Source organism: Octopus bimaculoides, chromosome 20 (assembly GCF_046866305.1).
Source record: "Octopus bimaculoides isolate indiv1 chromosome 20, ASM4686630v1, whole genome shotgun sequence".
NCBI lineage: Eukaryota > Metazoa > Mollusca > Cephalopoda > Octopoda > Octopodidae > Octopus > Octopus bimaculoides.
This window is the reverse complement of record NC_142947.1, coordinates 44,469,696-44,489,125: the sequence shown is the minus strand read 5'-3', so window position 1 is coordinate 44,489,125 and position 19,430 is coordinate 44,469,696. Positions and strand designations below refer to the sequence as shown.

The 19,430-nt window shown below is 37.5% G+C and overlaps 2 protein-coding genes across 5 annotated transcripts in view; one reads left to right on the top strand and one right to left on the bottom strand.

Moving 5' to 3' along the window:
- LOC106878950 (uncharacterized) overlaps nucleotides 1–5,182 on the top strand; it is a 50,797-nt gene extending 45,615 nt beyond the window's left edge. For all 4 annotated transcript variants that reach the window (XM_089338481.1, XM_089338483.1, XM_089338480.1 and 1 more), the window contains 3 exons: nucleotides 169–266; nucleotides 710–838; nucleotides 2,388–5,182. In XM_089338481.1, coding sequence (XP_089194607.1) covers nucleotides 169–266; nucleotides 710–838; nucleotides 2,388–5,003 — 2,843 coding nt within the window. In that variant the 3' untranslated portion in view covers nucleotides 5,004–5,182. The remainder of the gene's footprint in view (nucleotides 1–168; nucleotides 267–709; nucleotides 839–2,387) is intronic.
- Nucleotides 5,183–8,922: 3,740 nt separating this feature from the next.
- Nucleotides 8,923–18,090, bottom strand: LOC149131718 (transmembrane protein 208-like). Its single transcript, XM_089338484.1, has 6 exons — nucleotides 17,876–18,090; nucleotides 13,242–13,337; nucleotides 12,817–12,876; nucleotides 11,948–12,084; nucleotides 10,621–10,705; nucleotides 8,923–9,222 (listed from the first exon to the last, which is right to left on the bottom strand). Exons 1-6 carry the CDS (start codon nucleotides 17,879–17,881, stop codon nucleotides 9,100–9,102), a joined length of 507 nt encoding a protein of 168 aa, XP_089194610.1. The 5' UTR covers nucleotides 17,882–18,090; the 3' UTR covers nucleotides 8,923–9,099.
- Between the last annotated feature and the right edge of the window lie 1,340 nt (nucleotides 18,091–19,430).

Here is a 19,430-nt window from a genome sequence, read left to right as displayed (position 1 = left end):
GCGTCTACATCATTCTGACAAATTTAAAGATTGACACACCGGTTGGGTTTTACTTCAGAACCTCAAGAGGGAAGGGCTATAAATACTGCCAGACTGTTTGATAACGACATTTCCAACACAAAGTCTAATTTCCTTAATCTGTCTACGTTTTTATTTAATTCCTTTCAGCTTTGGAGACTTTGGATGAGCAGAAGAAGTTCCTGCAAGATACCAAAAGCTATACTTCGAAAACACAGATTTTTTTCTCCTTTGAAAATAATAGCAAAGTATGTATTCTTAAAATTGTTATTGTTGGTGCCGCTGCTGTTTGGCTGCCAATTTTCAATCTCTCCAATTCCTGCCGTATATGTAGCAATAATAATAATAATTTACTGTGTTGCGCATCCTGTGCGTAACTTGTACTTAATTTATTGACCCCAAAAGGATGAAAGCAAAGTCAACCTCTGGGGAATTTGAACTCAGAACGTAGCGGCAGACGCTAAGCATTTCACCCGGCGTGCTAACGATTCTGCCAGCTCGCCGCCTTAATTATAATGGATATCGTCATCTTTGTCGTTGTTGTAACGATAATGATAATCAAGTGGTGGTTGTCATCATTGAAGCGCCTGCTGTTTTACACCTCTCTCCCTCTTCTCTCTCGCTCTCTCTTTCTCCTACTCTGGAATAATTTACTAACTCTCCTTTTCAATTTTTATTCATTTATTTTTAGGAATCAACCCAGCTCTTCTTCTCGTTGTGGGTTCAGTTCTTGCAAGATTGCAAGCATTACTGGAAAATCGCTCACCACCGAATGGCTGAGGAAAGATTTCGTCAGGATATGAATCAGAAGATTAAACTGGTAAGGCAGACAACTCAACCAGAATGACTCTACGCAGCCGCTTAACTTGCTAGAAATGAGTCAAATCTTTCTTACTTTTTACCCTTACAGTCATATGAAAGGAAGGAAAAGAATACATGTCTTGCAAGAGTGGCTGTGTGATAAGTAGCTTGCTTACCAACCACATGATTCTGGGTTCAGTCCCACTGCATGACACCTTGGGCAAGATCTTCTACTATAGCCTCAGGCCGACCAAAGCTTTGTGAGTGGATTTGGTAGACGGAAACTTTAAGAAGCCCATCGTATATATATATATATATATATATATGTATGTATGTATGTATGTGTATATGTTTGTGTGTCTGTGTTTGTTCCCCCCCCCCCCCCCACCAACTTCGCTTGACAACCGATGCTGGTGTGTTTATGTCCCTGTAACTTAGCGGTTCGGCAAAAGAGACGGATAGAATAAGTACTAGGCTTACAAAGAATAAGTCCTTGGCTCGATTTGTTCGACTAAAGGCGGTGCTCCAGCATGGCCGCAGGTCAATTGACTGAAACAAGTAAAAGAATAAAAGAGATATATATACACCACAGAATCCGGGGAACCGACTTTATGAGCGTTTGACCTGGGAATGACCTTTGATCCTTCTTCTTTTGTATAAGAGGCGGAGGAGGGGAACGAATTTAAGGACAGCACATACTCTAAATACTCCACTGCCAGTTCTTGCTCATTCAGAATGCTAGAAATAGCAGGTAAATTTCCATGAAACTTCACTCTACCATCTTAAACAAACAGCAATGTTGCATATTGAACAATGTGTCTGGCACTAGATATGCTAAACTGAAGAAAGACGAGATGGTCATATCTGGAAAACAACTGATCTAGGCTACTTGTTCATTCGTTTAACCCTTCAGCAATCAGATCATTCTGTCAAATGTAATGTTTATTTATTTATATTGCTATTAATTAATCATGCTTTAACTTGTGGTTTCGAGATTTCAATGATGTGATTCTTTATTTTTAAAACGACATTATAGGTTTGGTGTAAGAGGCCAGATCAGACCATAAAACAGGTAGAATATTTGGGTCAGATTTAGGCAATTTAACTCTTTAGTGTTCAGGTTACTCTGACAAATGAAATGCTATTTATTCACGTTGCTTTGAATTAATCATACATTATCTTGTAGTTTCGAGATTTGGCTGATGTGGTTGTTCATTTTTAGAATGGCATTGTAAGGAAGATGCAAAAGACCGGATCTGGTCGGTTTGAATATAAAACAGGTTGAATATCTGAGCCGGATATGGCTGGTTTAAATGCATCGCAAATCAGAGATATGAAACATGTTGGTCAGCGATGATTTTTAACATTTTGGTATTTTAAAACAAAGATTGAATAACTTTATAACTTTATTGGGAATCTTGGAATAAAAATCTGTTGTTCTGATGCTGGATAGTAAATGGAGCAGTAGTTGTAGTAGTGGTAGTAGTAGTGGCAGCAGCAACAGCAGTAGTAGTAGCAGCAGTAGTAATAGTAGTAGTAGTAGTAATTTATATTCTGTCTATTTGCAGATCAGTGGCAACAGATTGACCAGAGCTCCACAATGCCATAGTGGTCCAGATTTGCCCCCCAGGAGTCGCAAACCGAAAGAGAAGTTAGAAAACCCCCCATCCATCCCACCTAAAAACTGGGAAGACAGCGCTGAAGAAGCGTGTCTCTCCTCTGACAATGCATCCAACAGATTCCATAATTTACCTCCGAAACTAAGCAAAGCAGACAGGCGGAGTCACCCTCATCAACACACACATGCTAATCCTTCCGCAATACATCTAAAGACTTTCAAAACTAGAGATGATTTACATGAAATCCCTACTCAGTCCCCACCAAAACCCTTAACATCGCGTCCACCAAATACGTCTGATATTCATAAACCAAAACCAATGAACCCTCTTCCAAATAGTTTTGAGAGCAGTCCTTCAAGGTTTGGGGGTAACCAGCTCACAGCAAATGGTGTAGTGCATAACTATATAAACCAAAGCCCATTTGGATCATCACATACTCTCCATATGAATACCGCACCCACGGAAGTCATCAATGATAACCTCAAAGAGGCTTATTCTTCTCAAGTAATGTCACCAATGTCCACGGCAGAGGTTCCATCAGCTAATACGGAGCCTTTTCTCAAAAGGTCAACACAGCATTTGTTTAAATCGTGGTTGAAACGAGAGCAAACGAAACAAAACTCGACTGAACACAACCAGGCAAACACAAAACTCAATGCAGACAAAACAAAAATGATGGCATTTAAATCCATACCACCTACCCAGTCAGGCAACACAGGTGAGGAAACTGTGCGAGCCCCTAAAATTTACACGAAATGTCGGGATTCTAAAACATTATCGACTGGGCCAGTCCAGACTTCAGCTAATCAGGAACAAATTCAGACAAATCCAAATTTTACAATTATTTCATCAAAATCAAACCCCCAGCAAGCTTTACCAAACCAGAAACATCTCCCTTCACATCAAGATCATCTTTATCAGTCGCACCCAGTTTCGAATCACTCAACAAAATCTGCTCCCTCAAAAGAAATTAATCTACGCTATGAAGGAAACTCACTGACGAACAACCATACATTTCCTGCAGAATCTAAGATCGAAAACTGTGTGAAGCCACCCCTCAATGGACCATTGGTTCACCATCAGTCTAATTCCTTAGCACATAAAAGCTGTTCAGATCCTGGTAGGAAGACTAGAAACGAGGGAAAAATTAATCTGAATTACCAGAATGAGAACGAACTCGTTTCTACAACAAAACAGTTTGCAGACGGTCATGAAGCATTCAATTCCAGTCGACCCAGTGATCGAACTTTGATATCAGTCGATAAAGATATCAATAGTTTTGAAAACCCCCATTTAGATTTGTATGGCGTAGATAACCAGGTACCCACGAACTGGTTGAAATGTGCTCCTGCCCCAAGTAAATCTTTGCCCTACACAACTGCTAGCAACCAGCAACTGCATTCTCAACACCATCATCATCATCATCAGCAGCAGCAGCAACAACAGCAGCAGCAACAGCAACAACAGCAGCAGAAAAAGAATCAAGACCCTCGGATGAACGTTGGTAACGGTGGACAGTCATTTGGTATTGGAAGCTACGCTCAAGAACTTCAAAATAAGAGCCGAAAATACTTTACCACAAACAACAATCACTTATCAACAGTTAATAACATAAGTGGCATCACCGTTTCGAAGAATAGCCAAAGTAAGAATTGGATTAGCTCACTAACTCATTCAAAAGTACCTTTGATGAGTACAGCGTCATCTAACGGCCAGTATCGAAGCTCAAGTGCTTACAATTACTCTCAAATGAAGATGCGTGATGGAGGTAACCAAATGAGAGACCTTCACCCAGATGAAAGTAGCCGAACGAGAGATATTGATCCAACTGAAAAGGTATCAAGGCAGCGAACGCCTAATGAGAAAATTCCTCTCAGTGCTCCATCAATAAGTTCACTCATAGAACGGTTTGAAAAAGCTAAGGACACCTGTGAATTAGCAACACCTTCCAGGTCAAACGAACCTGTTTCCGATGCAAAGCAAGTAATGTCTGTTCCACCAGTGGCTTCGTCACGGAGAAACCTCTTCTCATCAACAACTGCCATTTCAAAACCGACAACATCAACACCAATACCAACAACAACAACAACACCAATATCGCTTCCGTTAAAGATGGCAGATTATTACGACAATGCTAGCAGTGAAGAAGAGGAATATGCTTTGCGACTTAATCATCACAATGACTTTATTGCTGCTGTCGAACCACTACACAGTTATCCTACCATACACCAATACTCCGACAGCTACGACAGGTTCAACAAACGGGCAAGTACGTTTCCAGAATCAGCGACACACAACATGAAGATTAACAAAATGGCGTCCCAAAACAAGTTGGATATGATAGCAAACAACATCACTAATAATGCTTATCTACAGACTGAATATCAACCAAATGAATTTGAATCTTTCAATAACATATACAATCATCAATTTAGAGAAATCCCACAAAACTCTTACTTCTCGGACAAAGTTAATGGTTTACAAGTAAATGGTTATCCTTCGACATCAGAATCTAACAAAAGAATTGTTCACGCCCACGAGAATATGGCATATATGGCTGTTTAACCCAACCATTACGCATTGAGATTACTGTCAAATGTGATGCTTATTTATTCATAAGGTTTTGAATTAACCATGCATTATCTTGTAATGTCAAGATTTCGATGGTGTAATCGTTCATTTTTAGAATGATATTGTGGGTTAAGTGTGAGAAGCCAGATCTAGCCAGTTTGAATATAAAAAAATATGGCCAGTTTAAACACTAAAGGATTAAATTGTTATGTATGGTGAGGATTTAATTACAGCAGATTTGAACTCAAGATAACAACATTGAGCGCAGTTACACTGCTATATATTTGGAAAAGTTCTGAAAGACAAGGTTCTATCTTCCTGCAAATTTAAATGATAATTATCATCATGGAGGTTTTGTGATAATCACAGAATCAAAAATAAGCCACTGGTGAGCGGGGAGTGCAGTCAATGTTCATCTTTATTATTTCACTTTGTTGAGCTACTCTCAGTTCATTTTGAGGATAATATTTAAAACATCCTGAATCACATATATGTTTCTGTATGTTTCCTTTCCCCCAGAATCGATATGACCTCTTTACTCATATTTGCAACTCCAACAATAAATGTGACTGATTAATTTCAAAACTGAAATACACACACACTCACACACACAGATATGTACATATGTATATAAGTATATGCATATACATATATATGCATATATATATATATATATATAAATTTATGTATATATGCATATATACATTATATATGTATGTATGTATGTATGTATATAAACACTCACGCACACATGTATATAACCCATCTCCAATAATAACTGACAGTAACCTGCTGCTACCAAAAATAAATAAATAAATAAATAAATATTAAAAAGAGAAAATGAAAGAGAGATTAAATAAAATCTGAGAACATGAATATATTTCTACCCTGTGATCGAGATGTGGAATACCAATGACGTTTCGGAGGTGAGTTCTTTCTCAGAACGAAAATAATAACATGAAATATTTTTTTGACAATACTGAATAAATAGCTTTGTAACCTATTTACTGAGCATTATCAATGAACACTTTTGGTTTTCATTTTTTTTCTTTTTATTGCTCTTTTCTTTTGTCTTTTGCATTTCTTCATAGAAAGGTATTTCTTGAAACTTTTGAATTCCTGATTTTATTGCAGCATACAAGAGTTTAAATTTGAGAACAATATGAGCTTTTAATGTTGTACTTTGGCTTGTTTCAACCTGAAGCTGTGGTACATTATATATATATATATATAGACATCTATTTCTCTATCAATACATCTCAAAGCCTCTGAAGCAAACTTTGTTTACTTTCATCTTAAGTTGAATTTAACATTAGCATCTTATAAAGCTAGATTTATAAATCCTAAAGTTACAGAACAGTTCGTTACTGGGCAGTTTAGCTTAAAGGTAAAGCACTTGACACTGTCAGATTTTTCTGAGATGTGATCAGCCTGGTGTCATAAGACATCACACCCACCTAGCAGAGACCTTCATTATGCCATTCCATTGCACAGAATATTCCCAACTCTTTCAAAGGATATTCTAATAGCATCAGCTGTTTGATTTATAGTCAATTGCCAATCATTTACCACCAGGTGATGGATATGATCAATGTTTTCTTTGGCAGTAACAGTTGCAGGATGACCAGACTTTGAGTCATCTTAAAGACTCTCCCTTCCCCTCCAAAATTCAGCTGCTCACTTTTGCACAGTTGATAAAGCTGGAGTATCATCCCCTAATGTAGCAACCATGTCAGTATGGATGACCTTGGGGGCTAAAATCTTAACCTGCAGGTACTTGATAAAAGCATGATGTCAAATTTTGTTGCTTTTCAAGAGAAGTCATTACTAGTTACATTTGAAGTCCTCTTTGAACAGTCAGATGTCAGTTTACCTGGAAAGAAACAATGCTGTTATTAATAAGAAGAGTTGGAATTAATGTATGGAAGTCTTCACAGTTCTAGCTTCACTCCTTCTTAGTCAACCTATGAACTTCTCAGCCCTTCCTTGTAAATCAGAAACAGAGGGCTTCCGAAGGAATCTCGACATAAATAAGAAACAAGAATGGTGTCAGCCCACTTGAAATTCTCAAACCAACATTCTTAAAAACAGTTGTATTTGTGGTACAACTAGAGAAACAGTTAACCATCTCATCTGTGGTTCAGCTGAATATAATAATTGCCATGACAGATTTGGTCAGTGCTTACACTGGATCATAAGCCATTAGCTTAGACTCTTACATGAAAAGAACTGGTGGGAACATAAACCTGCAAATTTACTAGAAAATAAAGACACAACTGTTCTTTGCAAGATTAGTACTGAAACTGATTGAGCTATTCAGACCATTAGACCAGATGTAAAGTCACACTGACAAAACATGCTTGCTTATTGATATGTCAATCCTAGCAGACTGCAACATCTTTGAAAAGTTAAGTACCGTAAATCCTCGAGTATAGTCTGCCCTTGAGTATAATATACAGGGGATTTTTAGGGGGCTGTACCTCTGAAAAACCTAAACCTTGTGTATAATACGCACCCCTTCTCTAACTTGAGTCAAGGAGGTCTATATAACGTCCTTGGTTTGTAAACATATATACGGTAACGTCCTTTATTATTATTGTATATACAACATAATGCAAAGGTGTAGCTTTTTTGTGCACTTTGTTTGCAGAAAATAAAGAAATAACAGCAATAACGTCAGTGAAAAATAAATATTAAGTAAATTGCCTTTACATAATTATCACTTAGAAAATATTTTTCCTTTTTACCATTGTATATAGTACGCATTGGAAATTTTGGGAAAAAAATGCGGATTATACTCGAGGATTTACAGTACATACAAGGAACCTGAAATAAAGGTCTCAGAAATGTGGTATCAAAGAATAACAACTGTAGCTGTGATTAATCAGAGTTTTGGGGATGATATCAAATGGTACTCTTATATATCATGGTTAAGCACTAGAAAACCCAGAAGTATCAAAACTATAAAAGTTGTTCTCAGGAGTACTGCCCACGTTCTAAGAAAACTACTGTCAACCGGAAAACACTTGATTCTCTTAAAACTCTTTTGAAATTGAAGTCTTAGAAACGTACCAGAATTTTGATTCTCATTATTTGGTTTCTCTCGTCTGCAATTCATCCGGAACAGCCACAGAAAAACATCCAACTTGCTGTTGCTTGAGGTCTCTGGGTGAGACTTAGAACAGCTAATATATATATATATAGATATATATATATATATATATAGATACTCTTTTACTTGTTTCAGTCATTTGACTCTGCGGCCATGCTGGAGCACCGCATTTAGTCAAGCAAATCGACCCTAGGACTTATTCTTTGTAAGCCTAGTACTTATTCTATCGGTCTCTTTTGCCGAACCGCTAAGTTACGGGGACGTAAACACACCAGCATCGGTTGTCAAGCGATGTTGGGGGGACAAACACAGACACACAAACATATACACACACACATACATACATACATACATATATATATATATATATATATATATATATATATATATATATATATATATATACGATGGGCTTCTTTCAGTTTCCGTCTACCAAATCCACTCACAAGGCTTTGGTCGGCCCGAGGCTATAGTAGAAGACACTTTCCCAGGGTGCCACGCAGTGGGACTGAACCCAGAACCATGTGGTTGGTAAGCAAGCTACTTACCATATATATATATATATATATAAAAAAAAAGCAATGACAACAATAAAAAATATAATGGTAACTCTTTCTGATATTGGCACAAGGCCAATAATTTTGAAAGGAGAGGAAAGTTGATTGCATTGACCCCAGTATATGACTGGTACTTATTTTATCATCTCCGAAAAGACGACAGGCAAAGTTGACCTTTGCAGGATTTATCAACACCCTCCACGACACACAGCTCTCTCTCTCTTTATGCTTGCAGGTATGAATGTATAGTACAAATGTATATATATATATATATATATATAAACTTATTTATTTATTTCAATATAATTCAGACTTGTGTATGTTTGCGAGCATGCATTTCTGAAGGTGTGTGTATGTATATGCGTATACATGTGCGTGAATGTGTGGGTGCATATAAGGAAATATATATCCAGCACTGCTGTCAATGCCTTCGCATTCTGCGTTCCATTTTCCGAATTTTTTTCTCGTTCTCTTCAGGAGCCGGAGCAAAGAACCAAGGGGCCAGTATGTTAACCCATAACAAATAGAACGCTCTGCCAGGGACCTAAACAAATAGAAAAGAAAAAGAAAGAAATTAAAGATACTGTGCAGCATTCAAAATGCAAGAATATCCTTTCTACTTTAGGCACAAGACCTGAAATTTGTGGGGAGGGGAACAAGTCGATTACATCGACCCCAGTGTTCCACTGATACTTAATTTATCGACCCTGAAAGGATGAAAGGCACAGTCGACCTCGGCCATGCTGGAGCACAGCCTTTATAGTTGAGGAAATCGACCCTCGAGCTTATTCTTTGTAAGCCTAGTACTTATTCTATCAGTTACTTTTGCCGAACTGCTAAGTTATGGAGACAAAAACAAACCAGTATCGGTTGTCAAGCGATGCTGGGGGGACAAACAGACACAGAAACATACACACACACACACACACACACATATATATATATATATATATATATATATATATATATATATATATATATATATATATATATATGTACACACACATATACGATGGGCTTATTCCAGTTTCTGTCTACCAAATCCACTCACAAGGCTTTGGTCGGCCCGAGGCTATAGTAGAAGACACTTGCCCAAGGTGCCACGCAGTGGGACTGAACCCGGGACTGTGTGGTTGGTAAACAAGCTACTTACCACACAGCCACTCCTGCTAATAATATTAATGATAATAATGGTTTCAAATTTTGCCTCAAGGGCAGCATTTTTTTTGGGGGGGGGGGGGGAAGATGAGTTGATTACATTGACCCCAGGGTTTCAGTGGTGCTTAGTTTATCGACCCTGAAAGGATGAAAGACAAAGTCAACCTTGGCAGAATTTGAACCCAGAATGTGAAGACAGATGAAAAGTTGCTAAGTATTTCACCTGGTGTGCTAACCATTCTGCTAGCTCACTGCCTTAAAATGCAAGAATATCAAAAATCATAGGTGTAGGTGTGGTCTAAGGTTCAGTGCCAGTGGATGGCACTTTGAGCAAGTGTCTGTCTTCTACTTTTGTCTCAGGACAATTAAGGCCTTGTGAATGGATTTGGTAGATGCAAACTGGAAAAGCCCATTTTATGTTATTATATATGGTGCTACATAAAAAGGCCCATGCCAGTGTCATGTAAAGGTGTTCATGCTGGTGTCACATAAAAGTGCCAGGGCCATGTAGAAGCACCCATGCCAATGCCTTGTGAAAAAGCACCCTGTACATTCTGTGAAGTGGCCGGCATTAGGAAGGACATCGAAAACATGTCAAAACAGACATGGAACATGGGCAGCTTTTCAATTGGTCAGCTCCTGTCAAACCATCCAATCCATGCCAGCTTGTTGAAGCAGAAATTGAGTGAGCCTGAGGGTATAATCAGAAGCCATTTGTCCAGATCAAAAATGAGAAAGAAATGTTAAGGGTGGAAACAGAAAAGGTAACACGTGACCAACTCACCACTAGCCATAAGAGCCAAAAGTAGTTTGAAATTAAACTCAGGATCTGTACGATGCAGGTCATTAGAATCAAGTCTTTACTGTGTCTACAAAGAGAGAAATGGGAGGAAAAAAAACAACAAAATATCTAGATTAGTATGACAAGTGAATTCTGTATAATATAGGAGGAGATGGATGAGTAAGATGAGATGGGGATGAAGAGGAAAATTAGGAGAGGCAGGGGTGGAGGTATAAGGGAAAATAATCATCAGAGTTTTCTATTTGGCAAGATTTAAGGCCTGAATGGCCATGAAATCAGCAGCATGTCTGTTATGTATTTAAAAAAGTTTGTAAGTGTGTGTGTGTGTGTGTGCATCTTGTGATGCTCTTATGGTTACTGTAATGAAAGTGTTTTGCGTAGGATGTGTGCAGTGCCCAGTAGTGCAATCTTCTGTATGTTATATATACTTGTAAGTCCTGGTGTTTTTGTTGTTATTACTATTATTACTGAAAGCAAGGTGACAAGCTAGAAGAATTGTTAATATATTGGTCAAAATGGTTAGCAGCACTTTTGGCTTTTCATCCCAAGTTCAAATTCTACCTTTCATCCTTCTGGGGTTGATAAAATAAGTACTGGTTGATCACTGGGGTTGATATAATTGATGTCCCTTCTCCTCAAAATTTCTGGCCTTTTGCCAAAATTAAAAGGAATTACCATCATATTATTATTAAGCCAGCAAGCAAGCAGCATTGTTAGAGAGCTGTGTTGTTAGCATTTTCTCTGCCATTATAGTCACAGTTTATATTCTGTAATTATTGAGAGAGAGAGAGAGAGAGAGAGAGAGAGAGAGAGAGAGAGAGAGAGGGAGAGAGAGAGAGAGAGAGAGAGAGAGAGAGCCAAAATGGGTGATATGGAAACAGAGAGAAAAAGAAGAATGTGAGTAGCAGCAGAAGAAGGAGGAGGAGGAAAATGAAGAAGAAAGATAAAGAAGAAGACAAAGAAGGAGGAGAAGAAAAAGGAGGAGGGGAAGGAGAAGAAGAGGTAACAGGAGGAGGAGGAGATGCAGGAGAGGAAGGAGGTGGAGAAGAAAAAAAATAACTACAATGAAGTAGAGAGTGGCTGTGTGTATGTGAGTGTGCGTGCGTGTGTGTGTGTGTGTGTGAGTGTGCATGTGTATGCAAGTGTGTGTGTGTGCGTGAGTGTGTATGTGTGTGTGTGCATGTGTGTGTGTGTGTACAAAAGAGATACAAAGAAGCTACAAGGTGCAGGGTCGATGAAGATGTGAAATACAGATGAAAGTATAAACGGTATAAAAAAAAAGGAAAATTTAGAAGCTAAGATCTCTTACTCAGCCATGCCACTTTCCATGTTGAGATCAATTCCTGCATCTAAAAGCTGGTTGCTGTCACCGTAAGAGGCATTTGCCATGTTCGTCATGAACTTATAGCTTCCAAAATAAGCTAAGCAAGCCAGACTAGTCAGTAACTGAATGAGAAGGAGAAAAAGGAAAAGAAAAAAAAAAATCATACACAAGCAAATAGTTCAGTGTTTTAGCAGATCATCATCATCACCAACTAACCCTTTCGTTACTGTATTTCTGTTGAGATGCTCTGTGTTTCTTTCAATTAATTTTAAATATAACAAAGAATTTAGTATAATAATTTAGTTATCATTGAACTAGTGTTAAGAACATAAATTGTGACTAAGGTTTGGTGGAAGATTTTAATTCAAAACTTATGAAAACAAGACATTTGTACTACAGAGCCAGAGCTAGTTTCAACCAGGTTGGTATCAAAATGGTTAAGAATTATTTCTTTATTATATATTTTAACCCTTTCGTTACTGTATTTCTGTTGAGATGTTTTGTGTTTCTTTCAATTACTTTAAATATAACAAAGAATTTAGTAAAATAACTTAGTTATCATTAAGCTAGTTTCAGGAACATAAATTGTGTATTAAGGATTAGTGGAGACCCATTATGTATTAACAGAAGACGACACCCTGGGTACTACACTGTGGGGTTGAAACCAGCAACAGACAGTTGGAAGCAAACTTCTTAATTCCACAGCCATGAATGTACCAAACATAGCATAACAGAGCTGATATTACCTCTGCATCTATGGCATATTCGCAAAAAGAAGATAAAAATTAGACTGGTCGAGAGCAGGTAATGCGTTAAAAAGAGACAAGAACAACCAATCAAGAACAAATACTTACAAATGGAAGGAATGTGTAACTCTCCCAGAAAAACAAATACTGTACAACCATGTAGAAGACCTGAAACAGGGACAAAGAATGGTGAGGAGCAGAAATGTAATACAGGTTTAATACTAAAGTGATAACATGTTGTCAATTTAATGTGACAGTCCCATGAAAGGGAAGAATGCTACTGTTATTTAGCCCTAGGAAACACCGTTTCCTATTGAACACACACACACACACACACACACATATATATATATATATATATATATATATATATATATATATATCTTATTTCTATTTTAATACTGATTTTCTAGATACTAATAGTTTGGAACAGAGCAATGTGAATGCTTGAGGGTTAAAATAGTGGAACACCTTATCCTCTTTTCTAGTGGTAAGTCACCATAAATAAAAGAAAAGAGAAAAAATGTACTTACATTTACAACTATCACAATGTTTTTATAAAAAGTGAGTGTGTTCTTATTTTCTTCCAGAATCTGTTTCTGGCCTTTAGTTCTCTGTTTACCTTTTGGCTAGAACAATAAAAAAAAAAAGAAAAAAAAGAAATGAATTCAAAAAGTTAAGAGTTTTCATTTTTTTTTTCATATAGGCACATTGACAGTAAAAGAAACCCTTTGATCAAGAATGACCTAGAAAGTTACCCACCGAGGTACAAGTCTAGGCTGGTATGCAGCTGCCCATGCATACCAGCCCCACCATCCATGCCACCGATGCTGTCCCAGAGAAAAGCAAAGGGGCCAATACAGCTTGGCACCAGTGACATCACAACTCATTTCTACAGCTGAGTGAACTGGAGCAAAATGAAATAACACACAGCCTGGTCTGGGAATTGAACTCACAACCTTCTGATTGTAAGCTTGACACTCTAAGCACAGAGCAATGCACCTTCACATGGACAGTAATGATTTCAAATTTTGGCACAAGGCCAACAAGTTTGGAGGAGAGGGTAGATTGATTGCAGTGACGCTCTCCCCCCAGTACTGAACTGTACTAGCAAAAATAACATGGTTATACTAATGTTATTACGTGCAGGAGTGGCTGTGTGGTAAGAAGTTTGTTTTCTAACTGCATGGTTCTGGATTCAATCCCACTGCATGGCACCTTGGGCTGACCAAAGCCTTGTGAGTGGATTTGCTAGATGCAAACTGAAAAAGCCTGTCATATATATAAATTCAGCATATAATATTCTCATTGAATATATTTAACTAAAGATTTATATATATATATATATATATATATATATATATATATATATATATATATATATATATATATACACACACGCAGACACACACACATATATGTATATGTATACACATATATATATATATATATATATATACACACGCAGACACACACACATATATGTATATGTATACACATATATATATATATATATATATATACACACGCAGACACACACACATATATGTATATGTATACACATATATATATATATATATATATATATATATATATATATATATATATATATATATATATATATATCGCGGCATGTGTAAGGACTTTCGAGCGAGATCGTTGCCAGTGCCCCTGGACTGGCTCTTGTGTGTGTGGCACATAAAAGACACCATTTTGAGCATGGCTGTCGCCAGTACCGCCTGACTGGCCTTTGTGCCAGTGCCACGTAAAAGCACCCACTACACTCTCGGAATGGTTGGCGTTAGGAAGGGCATCCAGCTGTAGAAACTCTGCCAAATCAGATTGGAGCCTGGTGTAGCCATCTGGTTTCACCAGTCCTCAGTCAAATCGTCCAACCCATGCTAGTATGGAAAGCGGACGTTAAACGACGACGATGATGATGATGATATATATACAGTCTGCCTTTTACTCTGAGCGAGAGGCCCTTTGTGACCAGCAGAGGTGAGAGTTCTCTGAACTTTGCCCCCGGGATATTCTTATTCTAGCAGCTACACTTTCAGTGCACCCTCCCCTGCAACTAACTTGTTCACCTAGATAGTAGAAGCTATCAACTACGTCTAATTTTTCTCCCTGGAATGTGGCAAAAGTTGTTTTCTGCACATTTTCAGTGTTTATTGCTCCTGAACATCTGCCACATAGAAAAACTACCTATCTATCATGGCTGCAATCCACTGACTTGGAGTAACTGACTATAACAACTTAAGCTGGAGTTCCCACATACATAGCAAAGTTTGACATGGCCTGCAAGGGTGTATTCCTGGATCCTTAGCACTTTCCAGTCTATAGATGCTCTTACCATTATCCTCCTCTTCATTACCTTTGCCAGTCCTTACCTTAAATATTGTTGCTGATTGTGGCTTTCCAAAACCAAGAGAAGGTATTATAAAAACTGAAGAACCTCAGACTTCAATCAGTTTATTCGAGGCAGATTTTCTACAGCTGGATGCCATTTCCTGTTACCAACATCCACCTATTTCCAAGCCAGATAATATTTTCCCTTGACAAGATATGCTCTTGCAGAATATTGGAAATGAACGACACTGCTTATATGACAGTGACACTCATTTACAGCTGTAACATGATGTCAAGACAAAGAGACACAAACAGACAAATACACCACAAATTATCATTATCATCATTTAATGTTCATTGTCCATACTGGTGAGGGTTGGACAGTTTGACCAGGGCTGGCATGCTGCAAGGCTGCACCAGACACCAATCTGATTTGGCATGATTTCTACAGCTGGATGCCCTTCCTAACACCAAAGGTGGTGCTCCAGCATGGCTGCAAGCATGTGCGTGTATGTGAGAATGATGTGTGTAAGTGTGTATGTGTGAATGGGGGTGAGTGCATGAGTATATATGTGTATATATGTGTATATGTGTATATATGTGTATATATGTGTATATATGAGTATATATGTGTGGGCGAGCTGAAAATTATGTGAGCCTGTATGTGTGTATGTATGTGTATAAGTAACCCAGTGTGTACATTATGTGGAGCGATATGCTTTTCATGTACTGGTGTGTATGTGTGTGTGTATGGACATGTGTACACAACTAATACACATGAGTAGAAGAGCCATGGGATTCTTGAAAGTGTGTTGTTATCCAAAAATTGTTAACTGTTTCCATATTCATAATTTACTCAGGTATACTGAACAAAAAACAACATCTGTTTGTAGTGTCACACACCAACCAACTTGCTATAATTTTTCTACAATACTTGTTTGTTATACAGACACTGATCTCTAATTATTCAAACTCATATATGATTAAGAATGATGATTGTTGTTTAGCTAACTCTGAACAAGTACAATTGTGGTAAACTGGTTTCTTGCCACGAACATTCCATGTTGGTTTGGGTTGGTTTTTTTTTCTCTTTAATTTTTTGAACTTGTGTTTTGCTTATTTAAAAACTCTATGATATAACCGATACACCTTGGCAACTCATTTCTACTGGAGTATCATGAAATAAAGTGTCTTGCTTAAAAACATAACACGCAGCCTGGTCCGAGAATCGAACTCACTATCACATGATTGTGGGCCAGACGCTCTGACCACTGAGCCATGCGCCTTCACATAACGTAAAAACACACACATGTATATATATATATATATCTGAGTGGCCTGTTATAAGTTATATACAGGCCACTTAGATACATAGACATACAGATATGCATGCAATTGGACACACGTATGTGTGTGTGAGAGTATCCGCTTACATACATATCTGTATGCGTATATGTTATGCACACATAAAAGAAGACAGCGGACGGCATTTGTCAATCCACATGACTGCGAACACAACACACCTCGATTATGTCCCTTAATAACCATGTCTCCACGCACGTTGCCTCGCTCCACACGTTCGCCTTAGAGTTAAGCGAAGCTGTTAGACAAGCAAATATTGATCTCCTAACACGTAAATTATCAACAGTAATTGCTATATGAGTCGAGCGCATTTAATTAATTAATTATTTGTTATTTTGTTCGACAAACAGCATGTGTGGTAAGACCGTCTGTCTTTGCATGAATTTAGTTGTATTTCTGGGAAATACGTGTCACGATGGGAACCATTCGGTCCTCCTGTAGGAAATCGGGCACATTTAAAGGGAGTGACAGGCTGTCCATATCTGTTTATGCTGTACAGGGGAGATCAATGGATAACAGGGATTCAGAAAACAGTTCCCAACGGAACCACTGCGCTAGGCCGGATTCGAACCGTTAATATAATTATAAATATATATATACACGCACTCACGTTTACATATATATATATACACACATTTTATTTAGTCGTATGTCATATTAACTATAGTTCTATTAGTCTTAATATGAAAATATGGTTACATTTTAAGTGTTACCAACATAACGTTAATAAAACCCTTTTTGACGGTTGTATTTTTTAAAAGACCGTTTGTCTTCGAATGTTTGGAAATATTTCTCTTTTTTTCCCATCTGAATTAGCAATTATCGAACTTAGTGCAATGTTTTCGACTTCGACCGAAATAATTTACCGGATTTCATTAAAAGCTTTCCCAGTCTTTAAATTTTCGATTCTTACTGAAATTAATCAACAGCATAATATAGACAGAGGAATAATAAGTGATCTTATAATTAAGATGTATTGTTGTTGAGTATAACGTGATATATGGTTCTATAAGTGGGAATTGAAACCGGGTCGCTACCACAGTAATTTCATTACATTGAGAGAAAAAGAGGTACGTGGCAAGTGTCAATTGAAATGAAATCCCCATAATACATACAAATGTTACAGATACATACATACACACATCTCAATGTGTAGTGTAGTGTGTGTGTATATTACCATATATACACACATATATATATACATGAATGTGTGTGTGTATATAAACCAAATCCATCGATTTATCAATGCTGCAACAGGAATAAAAACAACCAAGTTCTTTAGAAAATTTACGAAGTCCATTAAATATACAATAAATAGATATTTAAAAAAAATATTAAGCCGAAACAAACAACCCTTTAGATTAATTATATTAATTATCACGAAGGAAAAACAAAAAAAGAAAGTAAGATTAATATATAATGTATAAGTAAGAATAAATTAATTAAGCCCTACCGGCATCTTTTGTTCGTGCTGCTTTTATTATCCCGATTGTATATTTTTGTATAGGTCTGTAAGTTCCCGAGACCGATCTACAGTTTTGAAACGTGGTAGTAAGTGTAGTCGTAGAAGAATCTGTGTAGTTTACTGCTTGCCAACTGAATACATCGATGAAGAAGGTGAAGCGGATAAAGGAACGTGTTTACAGAAGAAATGGGACAACTGAAGGGAGCTAACTGCAACCTTAGACTGCCAATTTCTGTAATTCATTCATTGATTGATTATCTTGAAAAATCGAACAATAATCGGAGAAATTACACGTTTTATAAATTTAAAAAAAAATTATTTATTTATAGATATTTGTAAAATTTTAATACGTAAATTTATACAGTCTTATAACATTGTTTCATTATATTAAAGACCCTGAATTGGAACTGTTTTTTCTTAATTTCTTTCTGTTGCTAATTATCTCCGAAAATCCCGTAATTGTCCACAATTTCCACCTCAAAATCTCCTCTGAGACTTTTGAAAGGTTATCTTAATATATTTCCCTCTGACATCTCCAATCAGCTGCCTACATAAGATTACAAACCAAAATAACGCGACACGCTTACTTCCTTCGTTATGTGATCAACAAATTCATCGGAGCGTCAGCAAAAAAGTGACCCTGCGGTATTTGTTCCGGCTCTTTACATTCTGAGTTCAAATCCTACCTAGGTCAGCTTTACGTTTTAAACTTTCAGGGTCAGTGACAAGAAAAAAAGGAAGAAGAAATCTACAAGTCAGGTGCTATGGCCGATGGTACCATTTAATTCTTCCTCTCACAATTGTTGGCTTTGTGCCAAAACCAGTAACCGTTGCATTATTGGTGGAGTTAAGGCGGTGAGCTGGCAGAACCGTTAGCAAGCCGGGCGAAATGCTTAGCGGTATTTCGTCTGCCGCTACGTTCTGAGTTCAAATTCCGCCGTGGTCGACTTTGTCTTTCATCCTTTTGGGGTCGATAAATTAAGCACCAGTTACGTACTGGTGTTGGTCTAATCGACTGGTCCCCTTCCCAAAAATTTCGGGCCTTGTTCCTAGAGTAGAAAAGATTATTATTATTATTATTATTATTATTACTAAGGCGCTGAGGCTGGCAGAATCATTAAGAGATCGGGCAAAATGCCGCTAGGCATTTTGTTGGTCTTTATGTTCTAAGTTCAAATTCCGCTGAGGTCGACTTTGCCTTTCATCCTTTCGAGGAAGATAAAGTAAGTACCAGTTGAATACTGGGTCGACGTTATCGACTTAACCCCGCCCCCGAACTTGCTGGCCTTGTGCCTTTAGTAGAAAGGATTATTATTATCAAATAAAGTCAAACGCCATATCAAAGTGGTTGTTCCATGTTACTACTAGTTTAACCCCAGGCAGATCTTCCGCCAGCTGGTTATCGATGCGACACTGCACCCGTTATATACAATATATGGGGCTAATGCAATGTCGCACCTCTCCTTGAAAAATGCATATTTTAGAAAAATTTTTTTCGGATTCCTACGTTTTAGATGTTGGAGATTACGAATATGCAAAAAAA

What these genes read in the sequence shown, in the direction of transcription:
- LOC149131718 (XM_089338484.1), bottom strand. An exon ending in ACATTGTGATAGTTGTAAAT is followed by an intron (nt 12,877 to 13,241) that starts GTAAGTACATTT and finishes TCCCTGTTTCAG; the next exon opens with GTCTTCTACATGGTTGTACA. An exon ending in GTTACACATTCCTTCCATTT is followed by an intron (nt 12,085 to 12,816) that starts GTAAGTATTTGT and finishes CTTCTCATTCAG; the next exon opens with TTACTGACTAGTCTGGCTTG.